The following is a 21,572-nucleotide window of genomic DNA, read 5'->3' on the forward strand; positions in this document are numbered from 1 at the left end:
GTCTCAGGGGCTCACAGGCCTGTCCCCGGGGTTGCTTACCGGAGAGTCTTCCAGCTATCTTTTTCCCTGCGGCTTTCAGGACCTTCACTTTCAAAGGAGGCGATGGAGAGCGCTGCGAGATGAGAAGCCCCTCAGAACCCACGTCCACGTGCAGTCAGTCTGCACACCACGCCAGTTAACCCTTCCTAGGGGAGCAGCCGGGCAAGGACAATGACCTCTGGGGTCTGGACTTTTCCACAAGTCTCTGTTTCATGAGGTGATAGGCCCCATGAGATCTAGAGCTCCCAGCTTCCTCCTTAGGGACTGCGAAATTTCTGGTCCTGCAGCACTAGCCCAACCACGCTCTGGCTCTCTCACGTGGCTTCCAGAGCCCTCTCTCTCCTTGTCCTCATCCTGTCATCTACCCACTGCCCAACCTCATGTACTCACCCCTGTGGGCTGAGCTGCTCCTGTAGAACACGAGGACAACGATCGGGCCCGCCTCCCAGGGCAACCCCAGGAGGGCAGAGGCCCTGGATGTGGGGGAGTCAGGGTGACATGTACGGCGGTGTGGGGACATGGGTGTGCTGCCACGGGGAGCTGGGCCTCACCTTCCTCGCTGTAGAGGGGTGCCGTGAGCAGGTACTTCTGAATCTTCTTGTCCTTCTGGAAGGGACACTCTACCTGAGTCCATGTCGTGAACTCCTGGATCCGTCTGGAGATCTCCCAGAATTTCTGAAAATACAGAAGACCAACTGGACGTTCATTTGTCACTTTCAGCTTGAAATCCTTGGTTAGGGTTAGGTTCTGGCTTCATTCTGCATCCCAGCTAGATGGGACAGTGACCCTAGTCACCTGACTTTGTGGCCACAGCAGCACTTGATGCAGCATGAGAGCCAGTAAGCGTCCCCAGGACCACTCCGCTTGCTCTTTGCCTAGACCATCAGGCTGTGGCAGGGTCTGTGCCCACCCTGTGTAAGACCCAAGAGGTCCCCATCTGAGACCACGTATGTAGGCCACACCTGGCACAACACCACCAACCAGACAGAACATGCCCTGATCTCACTCTTTAGGGCCTGTGTAAGGATCCCGAATTCCTTCATACCCCTTACCTGTGTGAGGTAGACACTGGACAACCTCACTTCCCCTACACCTACCTCCCCGATCACCTTTGTCCTACCTTCCCACCCTCGGCCGGCGACCCTTAGCTTCCATCTGGAATTCTCTTGCTGCTTCCTTCCTGCTCAAGTCCCTTCTTGCCTAAAAGCCTTCCTCCCTCCCAAACCCCCCAGAAGGTATAGCCCCCTTCTCTGTCTACCTGTTGGGACCAGGGTCCTGGGTAAATACAAGCTCCCTGTGGCTCCAAGCCCTATAAACCAGAGCATCCACCCAGAAGGGTTGGGGTCACCCTGATACTCCGTAAACAGCGCACACAGCCCTCCTGGAGCTTTCAGTCCTAAAGGCCTTTCTGGACCAGGGTCACCGCCTTGCAGCCTAATGGCACACACTGTCTGCCCTGCCTTGTGTTGGGACAGTTCGGCCCCCCTCCTCTTGGACCACAAGGGGGCTGTGCTCACCTCGAAGTTAACATGCCCATTGGGCAGGTGGTTCGTATGGATTTTGTGTAAGAAGTAAAGGTCCTTAACGAAAAGGTTGAACACAGGGATGACAATCTTCTCTGGGCTGCTCTTAGCCATCTGGGCCCTTTGCGTGGCCCCCTGCAGGGCGGTGCGATAGTTGCGGAAATTGCTGCATGGGTCCATATGGCGCTGTGGGCAGATGGGAGGATGTGTTGGGCCGGGCTCTCCCGGCACCCGATTTGGTCAGTGTCCCCCTTGAAGGTCAGGAAACTGATGGGGAAGGTACTGCCCCGCTGGGCAGCCTGGACCGTCACCACAGGAGGCCTCCTTACCAGGAGTGAGCATCTGGCTCAGCACTGCGTCTGGGCCCAAGCACCATCAGGAAAGTTAGAGAAGTCTCACAGCTCACACACACCACTTCCCTGCCCTGCTGAGCCTGGGTCTCCCTTTCCTTTCAAAACATTCCACTGCCCCTCTACTGGGGCCAACACCTCCCAAACCTGACAAGCTCTGCAAGATGTTTCTAGAAAGTGGATTCTGGGGACGCCTGGGTGGCTTAGTGGTTGAGCGTCTGCCTTTGGGCTCAGTGCATGATGATCCCAGGGTCCTGGGATCGAGTCCCACATCACGCTCCCTGTGGGGAGCCTGCTTCCCTCTGCCTAGGTCTCTGCCTTTCTCTGGGTCTTTCATGAATGAATGAATACAATTGAAAAAAAAGGGGGGGGGATTCTGCGATCAAATACATTGGGGAAGGCCTGTCCGCTCCTGGGCCACCCAGGTAATCCAGGACCACAGGAATTCAAGCCAGGAAAAGGCCGGTCTGCTTAGTCAGCATCACCCAGCACAGGGCTCATGGGTCCATGTTTCTCAACCGGATTCCTAACCACTCTCCAGAACTTGCTTTAGGCAATGCCAGTTCTGACTAAAGTCCCAAGGGCTGAGGAGCGCTTCAGCTACCCACCTCCTAGAGCAGCCAGGCCAGCTCAACACACCCTACACCAGATGGCACTGTGGGCACTGGGTTCTCAGCCACGGGGCAGAGCATGATGGGACACCCACCCTAACTCAGGCCAATGCAGGAGGAGGCTGAGGTTCCTACCTCCAAGACCTCAAATTTGGCCGTCTTGACTTTGGACCACGTTTTCTTCAGCCTCGCCACAGGACTGAGGTTCATGCCACCTGCAGGGAACAGCGGGTAGGGTCAGGATGGCGGTAGGCAGGCCACACAAGAGCTGGCTAGGGAGGCCCGTGGCCTGGACACTCACAGATGATGGCCATCATGGAGTTGAAATTCCCGATGTTGAAGCACCCCTGGGCCACATCAATAAAGAACTCGAGCATGCGGGTCTGGTGCTTCTTCTTCACCATCTTGAGAGCAGCCAGACAGCCTCAGGGTGAGCCCACCGTACGAGCATCCCTCCACCACCCGTCCCTGAAGGGCAGGCTGGACAGGAGCCACCCTAGGCCCTCAGTACTGTCAGACCCAGGGTTGGGAGATTCCCATGGGCTGCAGAGGCAGGAAATGCAGCGGTGGCATCTTCGATGCTGGGCAAAGGGGCAGGAGAGCAGTCCAAGATCACTAAGGGAGCGAGCCACAGATAAACTCACAGACTGCGCTGGTACACACCACGGATGGGTGTGTCTCAATCACTGGGAGATTGGCCCGGGCACCGGGTGGGGTAGTGGTGGTAGGGGCAGCAGGGATGTTGGTGGCCCTGGAATGGAGGCTTCTGCCTCCACTTTCAGAGTTTTATCATCTGAGGGGTACAGAATTCAGAGCCCCAGGCAGCCTCGTGGGTTGGGAGAAGGGACAGTGCCACCCTATACACATGGGCTGTGCAGTGCTTACCCGGCACACCTCGGTGGCCACTAGCATGCTAAGGCAGTTGGACCAGTTGTCATAGGCCTCCAGGCTATAGGTCTTGGTCAGGTCCCCTGGGCACTGGTAGAGCACACACAGCAGATCACAGGGAGCATGAGGACCCAGCCAGCAGGTGCCGCCCCAGTCCTACCCCCGGAAATGAGCTGGCACCATGGCCAAAAGAGACTGAAAAGGACAGTGGGCTATGGGCAGCTGGACAGGCCCAGGGCTCCCAGGACGCCCCTCCCCAAGCTCCTGGGAACACTGGCCCCTTCCACTCTGTATCACCCTGCAGTGCTGTCTGCAGACCCCGTGGAACAGGCACTAGGCCAGACCCATTTAGTTGTGAGGCCCCCACCCTGCATGGGGTATAGACAGGGACCCCCTTAAGGCCACCCACGAGCACACAGCAGCTCCTCACCCTGTGCTTGTCCCGGGAGTCCATGTGGCTGACCATCTGCATCAGGTCCCCAGGGTGAATGCTGCTGGCCCTCTCCTAGGATGGGCAAGGACGGGAAGGTGACAAGCCTGCCATTCTTGGGCCCCATACCCCAAGGTGTGGGCCGCGTTCAGAGTGGCAGTCCAGACCTTCCTGCACGTGTGTGCCACAGCCTCTCCATCAGAGCATCCAGCCAGTGGGGAAGGTTCTGCCCACCCCCACCCCCAAAGGTACCCTCGGGGTCTGGAAGACCTTCCCCTGGGAGGGGAGGAAACAGGGCTTCATGGGAGTGAGGCCTTGGGGCAGTGGCAGCTAGCGACAGGGTACCTTCCAGCCCACGGCATAGGCAAGACGAGGAGACGGGGTGGGGGGAACTGGCTCTCCCCCTCCAAGCCCTTCACCTCCTGGGCCAGTCCTCTATCATGTGGCCACTGCAGTCCCATCACCCCAGCCCCTCCCTTGCACAAAGGGCTGCTGTGATGCTGGGGACCCAGAAGCACAGGTTTGAGCAGGCACGTGAGCTTCACCTGACTCCCCAGTCTGACCGACCAGCGAGGAGGCACCGATGAGTGAGCATCGGTGATACATCCTACCCCAAGCAGTGCATGCCGTGCCACTGACCAGCTCTAGATGCGTCAGCTGCTGGGCCAGCACCAGTGGGTCACAGCACACGCCCAGGATGTCCTTCTGAGTGGCTGGGGACTTAGCCTTGAGGACAGACCCTTTGTCCATGGCTGGTGAGCGGAGCTTCTCCCGAAGCTCCTGTAGCTGGCTTCGGGCCGCCAGAGACAGCAGCAGGCTCTGTGTCATTTGGGCAATGGCCTTCTTCACTGTGCCATTCTCCTGTGAAGGCAGGGGACAGTGAAGGTGCTGGTGTGAGCTGGCAAGACCATCGCCTCTCCAGAGGAACCCATCTCCTCCCTAAGGATCTGCCTAACTTTGAGCCCACATCCCTACTCAAATCTGCCATGAATATTCGGGCCTTGGAGGACAGAATGGAACACAGTGGGAGCTCCTCTAAGTCCTGCTGAGGGTGGCTCAGCTGCCTATGCTGTGGGGATGGGAGCTGAGGGCCAGGCCCAAGCCAGGGGTAGAAAACCATGGCTTTCCCAGGAGCACGCAGCTGAACCACTTTTGGTCTTCCCACAGTAAGGCAGCCCACAGTAGGGAAGAGAGCATCCTCTAGGACCCGGAACCTTCACTCCCTGCAGGGGGGAACAGCCCCGGCCCTGCCCAGAGCTCTCCCTGGGCTTTGGGAGCCCTCAAACCAGACAAGACGCAGAGCACACAGAGTACTCCCCAGGTTTCCTGTCTCCACAAAAGGCCGGGAGTGAGCTGGGAGGCCAGAACTGCAAACCGGCTTTTACTAGGCTCCCACTCCCCACCCCAAACCCAGGAAAGGGTACGGCCTGGGCTCATTCCAGCCCACTACTTAGGCCACAGGGTCTCTCACATGCCAAGTGTGCCAAGGCCCATTGCTGGACAGCTGAGCAGTCTGGGGATGGGTACAAATGGAGCCACCCAGTCATCTTAAAAGGGGACAGCATAGAAGACTGCATAGAGAGCTGTCCCTGAAGACCCGCCCTCCTGTGAGAGTAGACCCTCTCCCCCAGACATACACACACGGAGCTCTGCAGGGCCCCAGGGAAGACCTCACCTCATCAGACCGTGTGACCCGCTGAGTGATGGCCTTCAGTTCGGCCATCGCCTTCTCATCCTGGAAGTCACAGGGGAAGGCCTCTGTCCACTCCTTAAATAGCTGTACGATCTTGGCTGAGAAAGACTTGAGCTTGGCCTGAGGTGGCAGGACGTAGAGCAAAGTCACCCTCCACAGTGGGCAAGGAGATAACAAGTGGTACGAGCCTCCCCCTCTCCTCCGGGTCTGGGGTGAGGGTGCTTGGGAGGACCATCCCCTCCTTGTCCCCTGTGGATTCTGTTGTGCCTGCTTTGTTTCCTATTTCCCCTTAGTACAGCAATTTCACTTAAGCCTTTTCAAAAAAATGTATCCTCTACCCTGACATAGGAAACTAATTTCCTTTGTTGTTCTTAGAAGTCACCCACTTAAAATAACTGAAAACCAAGCAAAATTATTGAATGAGAGACTCTCGCCGGCCCCCTCAGTTAAAAGCAGGTGGACAAGTGCTGGGAAGGGTTGCAGATGCTCGGAGGCATCCCCTCTCCCTGCTTCACGTCACTAAAGGTGGGCGGGCACACCTGCCGTTGCCAGGGCCACACACATAAGGCCCGAGGAGGGTGTGCCCAATCTGGTCCTCAGTGCCCAGCCCCACACTGTCCCGCTAAAATGACCACAGGTGCCAGCACCCCTTCTGCGCCCACCAGGCTCCTCCTCAGCACTGACCAGCTCCTGCCTGCCTGGGCCTGCCCTCCGGGCTACTCTTGCTGCCCTGTGGGCCTCTAGCCACTCCTCATCCCCACCTTTTTGGCCCACATCTGCCCCACCCCTGCTGAGCTGCCTCCAGCCTGCCTGATCCTGGCCACAGGCCCGGCTGGTTCTCCCCCCGGGGCTGGCCTGCATCCTGAGCATGTGCAGGTGCACGGTGAGGCCTGGTCTGGTGGAGGGAACAGAGAGGACAAAGTCATTAGCAAATGGGGGGCAGGACGTGCTCTGCCGCAGCCCAGACTAAGCCCTGCCAGTTCTCAGATGGCATACCTACCACTCCGTCCTCTGCACCAGACCAGACTTCTAGAAGCCACTGCTCCCAAAGCACATGCCCACAGCCACCCTGGCCACCAAAGCCTGGCTCAAGCAGGAGACAACAGGGAAAAGAGCCCTCCTGCAAACCACTCCAGGCAGGAGAGTCAGCCTGGGAGTGCTGCCACCTGACCTCTACCCAGAGTGGTTTTCCTACCAGCCGGGGTCCCGGCACTCACCAGGATTGCTGGCAGGGCTGTCTTTCCTGGAAAGAGGTGTGAGTACCCACCAAGAACAGTTATTTGTAGCACCCCATGGAGAGTGCTGAGCTGGGTGTGCACCCCGTGCCCCACAGGGAGCCAAGCCCCAGGGGTACCCAGGGGGCCAGAGACAAGCCAACCTTGCCCAATCAGGGAGGGCCCTGGGCTGGGCTCAGCCAGACCTGTCCTGCCAGCTTCTCTCCCAGCTGTGAGCAAGCCAGGAGCTGGGGGCACACACAGGTAGCACCCATCAGCACCTTTACCTTCTCAGCCCCAGGAGTCTCCAGCTGCTGCCTCTGCTCCAGGCAGATCTGCCCCACACGGACCAGCAGGTCATGAGGGGGCATGAAGACCCGGGAGCTCAAGAGGAAGGTAAAGATGTATGGCCTCTGAAGAGACAAGGAGAGAGGAGGAGGAGCAGGTCAGGCCTGGTGCGGCCCCAACCGCTGAGGTCAGGGCCAGCGAGCCCCATGGCGGCCCGACAGCACCACCCAGCGGCCGTGCCTTCCCCCGCATGCTTTGCTGCGCCTTGACTGCCCTTCCCTTTCTCTCAGTTACCCAAATCCTGCCCCGCCCGCCCCCCCTTGCAAAGCACAAAGTAAATCCCCCCTCCGAGCAGCCCCTCGAGGCTTCCCCCAACAAGCTCACCTCCCAGCACCTTGCTCTGCTGGGATTCTCCTCCACCCCGTCTTACCCCACGATGGAAGAGAACACCCAACCTTGAATGTTGGTGGGAATCTCCCAACCTCACACAGTGCTCCTGGGGCCAGGCTCCAAGCATGCTGCTTCTCCAGATAGTTACTGGCCTTGCCAGTGGAAGCAGCTTGAGGGCATGGTGGGGCAGTCTCAGGCCCTGCACCCAGCCCCAGCAGATGGCTGCAAGCCCCAGTGCAGTCACTAACCAACTGTGGGCCTTATCTCCACCTGGCACACCCAAGGCCCCTCTCTGTCCCACAGCCATGTGCTTGTCACTACTCACTGGGTTGTGTGGTGCAGGTTCGGATAGGTCCTCATGACCTGGACTAAAAGGGAACAGGCCCCAGGCCCCAGGGTTCTCAGAAGCATTTCGTGTCACCTGGGTCAGCAGCACCTGTGAGAGCTCCACATTGGCCCCTGCCTACAGACAGGGAGGACTTGGGAGTGGGGGAAGCTGCTTGGGGCTCTCCTGGGGAGTCCACACCTGCATGACTGCTGCAGGCTGGAGGGCCTGGGACCCTTTGCCTGCATTCTGGGCCCACAAGGCCTTGTGGAACAGGACTCGGGATTCAGAGCCTCAGGCCCTCACTGCCCCCATGCAGCCTCCAGACACCATTAGAGGCTACTCTCCTGGGAACCGCAGGGGTTCCTCCAACCACATCCCCTAATATTCACACTTCCCATGACCTGGCCCCAAGCTATGCAACATGGGTGCTCAGAGATCCCTGCTGGTCAGTGACCCCTTCCTAAGCAGATGCCTCAGACGTGTGATGAAAGTCACCCGGGCATCACACCTTGGAGTTCTTAGCTAAAGTGAGAAAAGCTTGCAGGGCGGAGCCATGCCTTTCCCAAGGAGCACAGAGATGTACTGGTGTGCATGCATCCCCAGTTGCCAGCATACATGGGGCAGGGGCAGCAGGGGGAGCCCAGGAAGCTGGCAGAGGAGCTGATGCCTAGCTGGACTCTGGCAGCCCTACCTTTCTGCCCTACCGCCCCCTTACTCGCTCTGGGAACACAGTCATAGTGTTTGGGGGATAATCCTGAGTAGCAGCCAAGAAGGCCCTTCCTTCTGGGACAGACCTAAATGAGGAGTAGCCCCCGCCACGAGGCCACAGAGCAGAGCTGGAGTTGGAGGTGCCAGCCCCTGGGAGGCTGATACCCTGCCCCTAGGCTGTTTCAGGGCCTCAAGGCCCCTCTTCTCAGCTGCACCACCAATCCCAGCCCCAGCCCAGGTCTGGAAGGGTTTTCAGGAGGGATGGAGCCCTATGGCGGGGGTAGGTGGGAGCCGTGCCATGTTGGTCCGGAGGGCACAGGCACACCGAGAAGCTGAGTAGGCTCCAGCAGCATTAGATACAAGTCGGAGAGGGGAGGGACAGCCCCTGCAGGTGGGGAGCACAGCTCTGCCCTCAGGACCGAGGGGGGTCGTGGCTGGGATGCACTGCTGCAGCCTGACCATCCTGGGGAGCAGCGGGCCTAACACCACTGTACCTACGAGATGGCCCCTAGCAGAGGCACGAGGGAAGCCACACGACAAGGGAATCCTAAGAATGTACCAATGGCATCTTGAAATGAAGAGGGAGGATTTGAATGCAGGCACACGCCTGGGGGTCTGTATGCTGTCCAATCGTGGCGGGCCTGTGTCCTCTTTTTCTGGACGATGGCAGTTCACGCACAAAAACACCTTCCCCAGCTCAGGGACGGGACACACACACGCAGGGTGGGTGGACCCTCACCAGGACTCCAAGGTACCAGCCTTACCCCTTATAGACTGCTCTTCCTCCCTGACACCCCTGCCAGCTCAGGTCCCTGTTTCACCCCCTTGTGTAATCCTTCCTCTTGCCATCAAGGCCATCTCCCAGCTACCTGGGGTAAGCAGGGAAGTCACTGAAGGTGCCTCTCCCCTAGGCTGGGGGCAGGGGGCAGAGCAGGAAGCAGGGCCGAGGCTCCCTGATGACCTTCCCCTACCACACTGCTCTCTTCAGTTCTCGGTCCAGGCCTCCTTCCCCATCCCAGAAGCAACCTCCCCTGAAACCCAGGTGGCCCCCACTCATCCCACCCATCCCAGGTCATGGCACTCACATCTGGGTAAGAGTCCACTGTGGGGACCAGGTGCTCCATCAAGGCCTCCAGGGACCCAGAGATGAGGCGACCCTCTTGGAAGACAAGGTCCCCAGAGCTACTGGCCCCGCTTCCTCGCTCCCCCATGCCGGGCTGCGCTTGTCCACTCTGGCTGGGCCCGAGTATGCTGGAGAAGACAACAGACATCTGGGTTGTAGTTTCCTGGGAAGAAGAAAAAGGCATCACAGGCCCCATCGCCAGGCCCTCCTCCTCCTAGGCTGGCCTGCATCCTGAGTGTGTGCAGGTACACGGTGAGAGCCCCACCAGGAGGCTCTCACCAGGGCCAGGAGGGGCACCCCAAACATGGGTGGGCATCAGAAGTGGGCAGGCAGGCCCCCTGGCAGCCCTGCAGCTACTGGGTATCTGATAAATGTTTCTTCTGCACCTGCTCTGTGCATAGCAGGCCCCATTCCCACAGCCCGGACACACAGAACCCTGCCTCCTGGGGTTACATCCCAGGGAAGAGAAAACTATGGAGGAGAAGACCAAGCACGTAGGGGTGGTCAAAGCAACCTCAGGTGGTACCACTGGGATAGACTGATGCTGTCAGTCATGCAGCATCCTGGGATAAGAAAGGAACATTCTAGGCATAAGGGACAGCAGGTGCCAAGGTCCTGACACCAGGGTGTGTAGAGGGAAGGAGCAGGGACAATGGTCTGAGGAGTAACAAGACAGACTATGCACACCTAGGCTGGGGGCAGGGGGCCATGTGCACCTCCTCTGAGTGAGACAGCAGGCACAGGGACTCCGAGGGACTCAGGGTGAAGGTCACTATTTCTGCGGTCGGAGACCCAGCAAGGGAGGGATCTGAAAACCAACTGGTGGGGTTTGCTATAAACTCAGGAAGAGATGGCTCAGATCAGGTGGTAGAGGAGGGAAGCAGGGTCAACTCCGGATGCTGTAAAGGATGGTCTCGGGCCTGAGGATTAACCAGCACGGGGAAGAACATGAGGGTGGGGTTTGAGGAAAGATGTGGAACTTGATTTTGGAGCTGAATTTGAACTGCCTATTAGACATACACATCAGACAGCAGTCTTGGGTGCTCAGGGCTCCCACAGCTGCAGCTGCCCACAGCGGCCTGGCAGGACCAGGAGGAGGGTGCCCACCTCACCCTGCAGCAGGGCCTCTACTGGTAGTCTTCATGAGGTCTACGAGACTCTGCAGCCCTCCTGGGCCTCCACTTCCCAGTGCTCGGGGCAGCTGTCAGTGCCTGGGAGGTGCTGCACGGGGCTCAGAGGGAGGCACATTTGCCAGCCCAAGGCCTCAAAAGTTACAGCCCATGTGCGTGCTCCCCCCTCCTGTCAGCTGGAGTGGCCTGTGCTACTGGCTGGACTAGTCTCACCCTCTCCCCACTTAGAGGGCAGGCAGGTCTAGGTTGGAGCAGAGGAACGGGGCCGTCTTCTTGGGCTCTCTCCGTATCTGGTGAGCAGGCCCCAGTGCCCCAGCCTCCCCAGTCAGCCATGCTGCCCTGCTTCCCTAGGGGTGGAGGCCACCTCCTCCTGTTTAGGGGGTGGAAACTGCATACACCCTCCTTGGGCTCCCATTGCGCTCACCTCTACTGCTCCTCCCAGCCCTCGCCTGCTTTCTGATCCAAACTGGGGCAGGCTTCTGAGCCAGTGTGGCCTCAGTTTACCCAATGAGCAAACAGTAGTCCTGAGTATTTTATTTATGATAGGCACACAGTGAGAGAGGCAGAGACACAGGTAGAGGGAGAAGCAGGCTCCATGCACCAGGAGCCCAACGTGGGACTCAATCCCAGGTCTCCAGGATCGCACCCTGGGCCAAAGGCAGGCGCTAAACCACTGCACCACCCAGGGATCCCAGTCATGATTATTTTATTGCTGGGAGAGGACCCTGGCTCTCCAAGGTCTACACAAGCAGATCCGACTTCCACCCCACAGCACATCAGCTGAGCCTCACATGAGGGAAAAAGGACACTCAGCCTCAATTAACACAGGCTTACCTGCAAACACCTGAAGACTGCCTTAGAATTCCCAAAAACTTCATTGTAAGGAGAGTGAACACTCAAGAAAAGCCCCAGAGATTGAAAGGTCCTTGATCCCCAGGCTCAGCTGCCTCACTTGGGGATGGGGTTTCAGACTCCCAGAACACACCCCTCAACACCTGCTGGCATGCACACTCTCAGGCCCTGGCCCAGACCTGCCAGGTCAGAAACTCAGGCACTGTCTTCCATCAGTGCATTACCGAGCTGTCTGGGGGGCTTCCGAGGGGGCTCAAGTCCACATGCCTCTGGCAGCCACCTGACCACACCTCGCACCTGCCCATGGCCAGCCCTGCAGTCATCACCCCACTCCTGCCCCCTGGGGCTCTGGTCCTCCAGTGCACCCCACCACACCCTGTTCATCACAGCCCAGAAGACCACAGGATGGAGCTGCCAGGAGGGGCCCATCCCTTCGGCTTGAGGCAGCAGCCCCTCCTGCAGCATCTGGGCTGAGAACCCCATGACTATCCCCCCAACTGTACAAGATCCCATAGTGCCCATTTTTCAAGGACATCAATACAGGCTTACATAAATGCACAGAAATGTGTGGCCGTCACCACCACACTAATCACAGACTTCACTGCAACGGAACTGGGGAAGGAGGAGACTCACTTTCCACTCTACACACTTGCAAGCTATTTGGTAGCTTTTCTAAATGGTATGTCCGTTTGTCATTTAAAAAAAAATAACTTTGAAAAAACAAAATAACTGTTTTTTAGCGCAAAGCAGCTGACTTTTGAAGTCCGTACTTTTTATAAAAAAACACATTAAAGAGGCTGATGCCCCAGGGCTGGACCTGTGGATAGAAGCACAGCCACCACCTCACGTCCACAGAGAAGGCAGGCTTCAAGGCGGGGACCTGGAACCCACACAGAGAACAGGGAGGGCCCACAGGGGCTGTATGGGACCACCCCAGCATCCATCCTGCCCCAGGGACCCACCCAGGGATGCTGCCCACATGCCCTCCTCTCTCCCCTCCTCTGTACTGAGTTCATGGGTCCTGAGGACCTTTCAGAGCACCCCTTCTTTGCTCCCTTCTCCATCCCTAACAGAGCCCCCCACCCAGCCATAAGCATTGAGGGGTCTCTCCAGGCTCAATGCCAAGTGGGCAAAGATTTCAAGCACCCTCCATTTTGAATCTCACTACACAACAGCCAGCTCCTTGCCCTTGGACAAATCTAATCTGCCTCAATTTCTGTAGCCATTCAGTGGAGATGAGGACAACCCTTGCTGAGCCCCCTGCCTGCCTGGCATTTCTGCTGGCCACGCCCCTGGCCCTGTGGTCCCTTCTGTTCTTGCAACTGGGGTCCTCCTCTCCCATCCCAGCAAGAGCAGAACTGCGTCACTGGCCACACTCCTTCATGTCTATTGTCCTGACTGGCCCACTTCTCAAGGAAGGGCCACTCAGAGTGGAACACCCGGGATATCTGGGCTCCTGTCCTGATGAGTAGCACACAGCAATCACAATCATAATAGAAACAAAGCTCAGGTTGAGGACCTCACACAAGCCATCAGTGACACCAATGCTAGCACGGAGTCCTCTCCTTAATCCTCATAATAGGGCGCTTGGATGGCTCAGATGGTTAAGCATCTGCCCCCCACTCAGGTCAGGGTCCCAGTGTCCTGGAATCAAGTCCCACTTTGGCTCCCTGCTCAGTGGGGGAGGGGGGCTGCTTCTCCCTCTGCACCCCATTGTGCTCATGCTCTCTCAAAATCTTTTTAAAAAAATTCTCACAAGGGATCCCTGGGTGGCACAGTGGTTTGGCACCTGCCTTTGGCCCAGGGCACAATCCTGGAGACCCGGGATCGAATCCCACATCAGCTCCTGGTGCACGAAGCCTGCTTCTCCCTCTGCCTGTGTCTCTGCCTCTCTGGGACTATCCTAAACAAAAAAAATAAAAAAAAAAAAACTTTGTTAGAACACACGCTTTTGGAGGGAGAGCTGGGGTGTATAAGGAGAACCATCAGTGCTCCTAGTGTTGGCTTCTGCTTCTGGAGGGCAAGGAAAGGTAGGAGGGGGATCCTTCTGTCCAGGTGAGGTCCTGAGGTGAGAATCAGGGCACCTGTGGGGGAGGGAAGAAAAGAGACCTGGCTGTGGGTCCTGTCCTTCCAAGGAAGGGGTGGGGGGTCAGATCCTAGCAGCGCTTTGGACCGGAGTATGCCCCCAGGTCCTGTTGCCCCTTTGCACGGAGTCTCTCTAGTTCTGGCTGGCAGAGGTGGTCAGAGTATGGACCATCAAACACTACAGAATCAGGCAGAGATGGAGTGACCTGACCCAGGACATTTCCTGGTGCCCACCAGTGGTTAAGCTGGCCCAGGAACCACCATGTCCCTTCCGGTCCAACAGAGTCACGAATAGGGAAGGCGCCCCCAGGCGGAGCTCGCAAGACCCCTGAGCACACGCCGCGCCACCTCGGCTCGGGAGCCGGCAGGGGCCCAGACAGACAGCCAAGCCAGCCACTCGCACGGCACACACGGGGTGGGTGCGGGGGGGGCGGGGCGCCCCAACCCCCCGGCCGCGCGCACAATCGCACAGGCACGCGGGCAGCACACCCCGCACTGGACGCCGGCCCGGCCCGACGGGATCCGCCACCGTCTCGGGGGGAGGCGCAGCCCGCGGTAGGCAAAGCGCGGCGCTCTGCCCAAACACGTCGCGACGGTAGTCAACCCGCGTCGGTGGGCACACTACAACGCGCAGAGGGGAGAGCTCCCCACCTCTCGCGAGGTGGGCGAGACAGAGGAAGGAGACGGGGACACGACACAAGCAGGGAAAGAGAGGCAGCCCCTCGGGCTGGCCAAGCGCCAGGTCGATGGCTCGGCCCGCCGCCGGCACTCACGCGTCCCACCAAGTCCTCCGAGTCACACCCACACCACCCCCGCCGGCGCGTCGAGGGGGAGGGGAAGATGAGGCGCCCCCCCCCCCCCCGGGGCAAGGGTGCGAGCGCCTACCTTGACAAATTCCAACACCCGCTCCTCGGACACGCCAACGACGGCGGCGGCCCGAGGAGCCGCCGGGGAAGGAAACGACGTCAACGCGTGGCCTCAGGCACCTGAGGCGCCCTGGAGCGCTCCAGGGGCACCACGGAGGGCAGGGCCCAACGCGCTCAAGCGCGCCCAGGCCGGGCGGTGAGCAGCGTGGCATCGGGCCAGCCCTCCCCGCAGAGGGGAGGGCCACTCGCCACGGACCCAGGTTTTCGGGAAAGGCCGGCGAGAGTGTCCGCTGAGTCACAGGACCCCAGTCCCGCCAGTGCCGCGAGGTGAGAAGGCGGGGTCAGGCCGGAGTCCGCACCACCCCCAACCCCGGGGCACGCCCCCCGCGCACCCACCACGACAGCCGGGCGCGGAGGAGCCGGGGACGGAGGGGCCCGCGGGCAGAACGAGAAGACCGGTCACATTCGCCATGGATGCCAGTCCCTCGTCTGACGCGGCTTAGGCCCGGCCCAGGAGAGCACGAGATCACCACATCGATCGGCAGCAAGCTGCGGCCCCGAGGAGCAAAAGCCCAGCGAGGACGGCGACTGGGGGGACCTGCTTCCGCCTCACTGGCAGCCCCTCGACCCCCAGGGGCAGGAGCGACCGGACAACCCCAGAGACAGTGGGAGACGCCTGACACGCGGAACGGAGCCTTGCGGGACAGGTGTTGCCACAGCCAACGGCCGGGTGCCCACGGCATGGAGCGCACGGGGTTAAAAGACCCACCGCCACCTGCCCACACCGCCCTCCCTCGGGTGCCAGAGACCGGAGGGGGACACCATGACCCGGGCCACCTGGAGTCCAGCGCAAGAGCCGGCGCGCAGGCCCAGGCGGACGGCTCAGGCTCCAGTGAGGGAGGACAGGGACCGGCTCGGCCGTGCGGTCAAGCCCGGAACCCCACACGCGCCCAGAGGCCCACATCTCTAAGGCGAGCGACGGGCCGGCTGTCTTTTCGGTCTGCCTGCCCGTCTGTCTGTCGCCGAAACTCAACGTGTCAGCACCTACCTGGCAACAAAAAATGTTCATTTCGGGCAAGAAAATAGACGCGCCTGCTGGCGGGGACCAGCCACAGGTCACCGCGACCTCCCGGGACCGTGGCACGCCCACGGTCCCCAAAATCTGCCCCACCGCGCCCCCCACCCCCACCCCACGGAGCCCCCAGGGCTATCTGGTCGACGCAGGGAAGGCAGGAGGGGGGAGGGGCGATACGCGGGAGGTGGAGACCGCCATCACGCCGCCACGCCAGTGATCTCCAAGAGGAGACTGAAAAATCATCAAAGTCATCCTCTTTGATCCACTTTTTTTTAATTTTTTTAAATTTATTTATGATAGTCACAGAGAGAGAGAGAGAGAGAGAGAGAGAGAGAGAGAGAGACATAGGCAGAGGGAGAAGCAGGCTCCATGCACCGGGAGCCCGACGTGGGAGTCGATCCCGGGTCTCTAGGATCGCGCCCTGGGCCAAAGGCAGGCGCCAAACCGCTGCGCCACCCAGGGATCCCTGATCCACTTTTTTACATTTGATGCCTAACCAATACTTCCTTCTTGACGTGTTTGTAAAATGTATATAATTTGTAAATATAAATATGGTACAATGGGAGATATTAGTTGATTGTCTTTTTGGACCAAGCCAACTCTGTATCCTTTACCTGCTTCTTTACCTTTCTGCTAGTTGTGGCCATTCCCTAAGAGTCCAGATTTGGCCAGCCATTCTTCTCGAATCGTTCAACTAACATTCATTGAGTCCCACCGACTATGTTCCAGGTACACTGCTCGGGAGTCTGACTAGGGTGGTTGGAATAGACCGGCACAGAGGAGGGTGTTACAAGCCCCTGCTCAGAAGGGACTCTTACGGCACATGTACAAAAAACGAATACTGTCTTTTCTCCCCCTACACATTAGCTGCTTCTCCTGGTGGCCCTCTTTCAGTTCAGACTGACCATTCTCATGATCCCCTGAGCTTAGTTAATGCCTGAGAGCTAGCATCTTTCATTCTTTACTTCTAGTCAGTTTTTGCTAACTACACAGGACCTCTTCCCTGTCGTTTCCTTGCTGTTGCCACCACCCTAACCCAAATTCCCCTCCCTTCTTTTCTTCCCTTCTCATCCCTTTTTATCCTTTTCAGGTCGCCTACGAAGTGCCAGCACTTACATCGGCACTACTGAAGTTGTCCCTGCATTAATTAAGACTCCTCTGTGGCACATGATGGAAAGCTATCTTGAACTGGCTTAAGGAAACTAGGAGTGTTATAGAAGAATCTTTCTTGGATAGCTCTCAAACTAAAGGGATTATTATAGCCAAATTTGGATAAGAAAACCAAAACAGCTTTGATATCTCAGGGACTGGAATCAGAGACTTGAATACCATGAAAATTCTCTTGTTGTCTTCTTGTCTGTTTTTCTCTGCATGTTGACTTCATTCTCCTATTGCAGATTGGCTTCTTCCACATGTGAGGTATATGGCTGTTGGCGGCTTTGGGCTCACGTCTTCTCAGCTTTGCCATCAGAGGGGAAAGAGCTTTCTCCCAGATCCAGTTGAGAAAAGCCCAGGGAAGGAGTTTTGCCCACTCTTGAGCGGGTCACTATTGGCCAGGTGGGGTGGGGGTATTGTGATTGTCCCAGCCTGAGTCTGGTCTCCACCCTTAGGAAATTACTGTGGTTGGGGGTGTTCTACGATTAGTTCCTCCACCGGGTGCTGGGAGTGTGAGGTAATAATCAGTTTTCCCGAAAGAAGGAAGAGATTTACATCCCATGAGAAGATCAGTGTGGCCTTTCAGAGCGTGTGGAGTCCACTGTATACACTATTTGAGCATTTGCTTCCATCTCTCCATTCCCCATCCTATACTGTTTTAAAGAGTAATCTTCCTTAAATGTGCCTTTTTGACCTGGCCATACCCTAGCACAGCAGTTCTCCAACTTTAACATCAGAGTCACCTGGAGTAACTTGTCCCAAGAAAGACACAGATGCTCAGAATTACTCCTAATATCTGATTCAGGGGTTTAGGGTGGGGCCCAAGAATTTGCATTTCTAATGGTTTCCCAGGGAAGGCTGATCTATGGGTGAGGGGACTTCACTGTGAGAACCACTGCCCTGGCAGAAAAACTCCTCCTTGCCTTGAGGACACTGACCAACTTCTTTTACTTCTCACAGAAGGCACTCCTCAGTCTGACCCTTTTCTGGTCTTCTCTCTCATTGTTACCATTTTAGGATCCCTTTAGTTCTAATCTGATTTGTCTGATACCTGTTCTCTAAAATGCTTTCTACTTTCTTACCTCTGTGCTTTTGAGAATAATTACTTGGCATAACCTTTAAACTCACTACTGAATTTAGGATTTTAGTCAAGGCATAGCTTAAATTCTGCTTCTAACATCTTCTCTCACTACTCTCAGACAAAAGCAATCTTTTTTCTCAGAACTGCTATTCATTCGTTCATTCAGCAAATATTTATTGAACTCCTACTCTTTGAGGAGGCACACTGTATCCACAGTAATGAACAAAACAAAATCCCTGCTTTCATGGTGTTTACATTCCAGTGGGGGAGACACTCAAAGAAACATGTCTGGTGGTGCTGAGGAAAACAAAGCTGGGCGGGGGAATAGATTAAAGAGAGAGGTGGGAGCAACTTCACAGGTGGTATGAAGGGTATCCCTTTGATGTGTGAGCAAAGATCTGAAAAACACAGGAGCATTCTTTGTGTGTACCACTCATATGCAATGCATTGTTTATTACCAAACATTATAGCCATTTTTCCATGTATAACTTCTTATCTGCCCAGTAAGTTCTCAAGATCCCGAAGGGCAGTGACCCCTCAACACTTTTTAAGCTGATACCACCAGCATGTTGCCTCAAATATGGACAATTATTGAATATCTGTTCCTGATGATGATCATACATGTGAAGCTGATGATTTCCTTTCCCTGTATGACTGTAGAACCAAAATTTTAAAATACTTGAAGTATAAAACACATTTTGTAAGTTTTGTTGAAAGAACAGAGTTGTTAAACTTTAAGTGGAATTTATCCTTTGTTGTATATGCTTTTCTCCTAGTGAGTCTAATTTTCACAGTTACACTTTGGTCTCATTGAATGAAGAATTTAATCGTGGACAAGGACTAAATGTGGGTGCCCGAGCTTGGGACAAAGGAGAGGTCTTGATGTTTTCCTGTGATGTTGATATATATTTCTCAGCCGAATTGCTTAACAGCTGCCGGTTAAATGCTGAGCCAGGTGCGTAGAATGTGGGTAGATGAGCTGAGTGTAGAAATTTCGAACAGTGTCCCATATTTTGAATCAAGTTAATTATGTTTTCTTGGTATGCCTGAGTGGCTCAGTGGTTGAACATCTGCCTTGGGCTCAGGGCGTGATCCTGGGGTCCTGCAACCAAGTCCCATATCAGGCTCCCTGCAGAGAGCCTGCTTCTCCCTCTGCCTGTGTCTCTGCCTCTCTCCCTCTCTCTCTCTCTCTCTCTGTGTGTGTCTCTCATGAATAAATATATGAAATCTTTTTTAAAAAATTAATTATTTTTTCTTAAAGTCATATTTGGCATACTTTAACTGAAGTATTAAGTAGGAAAGTGAAAATTTGCCTCTCTGAAGTTCATACCCTTGTTCTCTTGTGGCCCAGTTCCGTTGCCAACATTTGAATCCAAATAAACAAAAGCAAAGAAAATCTTAAGACTGACAAGGAGGGAGGAGCATTTAATCAAAATAAAAAAAAAAGCCAAGCAGACAATGTGGAGATGTGTGAGAGTCAGAAGCACTCTACCTCAGACAGGTGGTGCCAAGACAGAGGCACACACACGAAGAAGCCTAGATATAGATGGTGCTTGGTGTCCATACTATGTAATTGGGGATGATTTAGTAACTTGGCTTTATGGTATAGGTATTTTTTTTTGAAAATGTATGAGCAGATGACATTTTTATAAATCAAATCTTACTTTAAATGTGAAAAGGAAGTTTTCACATGTACCCCCTCAAAAAAATCCTCTACTAAATGTTTTTTTTTGTGTCGAACTATTCATATCATGCAGATTATTACCCTGTTGATTATTTTTATTAGGGATAATTGTCAGGAACTCTTTGAGAGCCTAGAGAATAAATGAGAATTAGGTTTACTTTTGTTACACCAGACAGCATGAAGTTCACAATGTGGAATTTGAAGGAAACATATTTGCTCAATGTAAAAGAAATACTTTAATGTCTTAAAAATAGATTTGCCTGTGAGAATTGAGCTCCCCATCCCTCAGTGAGTTTTAACAAAAGTGAGATGAGCATCTAGTAGGGATCTTGTAATGGGAAGGATGCCACATTGCCACAGATACTTTACAGTTCCTGAGCACCTCCTATTATCACATCTGATTGAGGCCAGGCTTAGCAGGGGGTTCTCTATAGAGGAGAGATGGGCTCCTGAGTCTCTACAGTCCCCTCAGTGCTGTCAATTTGAATGCTAATGACAAGGCCTTCTACAGAGGCTGTTAGATCAGGTATTTTTTAACTCTTCCCAACTTTCCCAAATCTATCTGCACTTCCATATTTTAATTACTCTGGAGAAACCTGGTAGACAGCACCTTAAACCAAGTAATGACGTTAATATTACCAGTGGTATTTATGCACTCCTGATTTGATTTGGCAAGAAGGGCATTTCACTTCTGTGGCCAAAAAACCTAATCATTAGAAACACTTCAAACCCCACCAATACTCCTTAAAAGTGTCAACATCAGGGATGCCTAGCTTGCTCGGTCGGAAGAGCATGCAACTCTTAATCTCAGGGTCATGAGTTTGAGCTTCACATCGGTTATAGGGATCAATAATAATAATAATAATAATAGATCTTTTTTAAAGTGTCACGATCATCAAAAACAAGGAACAATGAGAAACTGTCACAGTTTCTCAAGGAGACATAACAAATAAATGAAGTGAGGTCCCTTGGACTGGATCCTGGAACAGAAAAAAGAAAATTAAAGGAAAACCTGGTGGAATCCAGTTTAGATCTAAGTCTAAAATGTGGATAATAGTAATGTACCAGTGTTGGATACTTAGTTTTTATAGATATTCCACAACCATGTAAAATAATAATTACATTTAGAGGAAGTTAAAACTAGGTGAGAAGTATATGGGAACTCTCTTTACTACTTTGCAACTTCTCTGTAACTCTAAAATTACTCCAGAATACGAAGTTTATTAAAAAAAAAACTTGATAAACAAAGTGCTAAATGGAATCAACATGTGAGGGTGAAGAGGAATGTAAAAGCATGCTAATATTCTTGTCCAGTTTGGGAGGATGTGGGAAAAGAATGATTTGAATGTGGGTTAATTCTAGATATTATGCAAAAAAAAATAAGTTTTTTTAAAGATTTTATTTATTCATGAGAGACACACACACAGAGAGAGAGAGACAGAGAGAGAGAGAGAGAGTCAGAGACACAGGCAGAGGGAGAGGCAGCCTCCATGCAGGGAGCCCAGTGTGGGGACTCGATCCCGGGACTCCAGGATCATGCCCTGGGCTGAAGACAGCGCTAAACCGCTGAGCCACCCAAGGATTCTGAAAAAAAAAAATAAGTTTAAATACTTCACTTCAAGTTGTAGTTTTACTACTCTATGACCTTTGCAAGGTACTGTTTCTAAACTTCAGTCTCCCCACTTAAGACAAAAGCTTGTTCTCCTTAATGGTGTAATATTATCTCCTTGATATTAAAAGTAACCCAGAAGTACACCAGTAGGAAAAAATGGCTAAAAGACAGTTGGTAATAATTCACAATAAACATTTTTTAAAGATTTTATTTATTTGTTCATGAGAGACACACACAGAGAGAGAGAGAGGCAGAGACACAGGCAGAGGGAGAAGCAGGCTCCACGCAGGGAGCCCAACGTGGGACTCGACCCCGGAACACCAGGATCATGCCCTGGGCTGAAGGCAGGCGCTAAACCGCTGAGCCACCCAGGCTTCCCCACAGTAAACATTTTTAAATAACCAACCTTACTAAGAATAAATAAAAACAGCAGTTCAGGGATGCCTG

General features: G+C 54.6%; 1 protein-coding gene across 1 annotated transcript in view; it reads right to left on the reverse strand.

The window, feature by feature from the left end:
* Nucleotides 1-14,990, reverse strand: part of LOC129517435 (ras-GEF domain-containing family member 1A-like) — a 15,329-nt gene extending 339 nt beyond the window's left edge. Inside the window, exons 1-13 of the mRNA XM_055337304.1 lie at nt 14,915-14,990; nt 14,149-14,273; nt 9,548-9,748; nt 7,036-7,161; nt 5,517-5,654; nt 4,481-4,702; nt 3,842-3,916; nt 3,409-3,501; nt 2,825-2,927; nt 2,659-2,738; nt 1,557-1,748; nt 591-714; nt 40-112 (exon numbers count right to left, since the gene is read on the reverse strand). Coding sequence (XP_055193279.1) covers nt 40-112; nt 591-714; nt 1,557-1,748; nt 2,659-2,738; nt 2,825-2,927; nt 3,409-3,501; nt 3,842-3,916; nt 4,481-4,702; nt 5,517-5,654; nt 7,036-7,161; nt 9,548-9,748; nt 14,149-14,273; nt 14,915-14,990 — 1,628 coding nt within the window. The remainder of the gene's footprint in view (nt 1-39; nt 113-590; nt 715-1,556; nt 1,749-2,658; nt 2,739-2,824; nt 2,928-3,408; nt 3,502-3,841; nt 3,917-4,480; nt 4,703-5,516; nt 5,655-7,035; nt 7,162-9,547; nt 9,749-14,148; nt 14,274-14,914) is intronic.
* Between the last annotated feature and the right edge of the window lie 6,582 nt (nt 14,991-21,572).

This window comes from Nyctereutes procyonoides, unplaced genomic scaffold (assembly GCF_905146905.1).
Source record: "Nyctereutes procyonoides isolate TBG_1078 unplaced genomic scaffold, NYPRO_anot_genome, whole genome shotgun sequence".
NCBI lineage: Eukaryota > Metazoa > Chordata > Mammalia > Carnivora > Canidae > Nyctereutes > Nyctereutes procyonoides.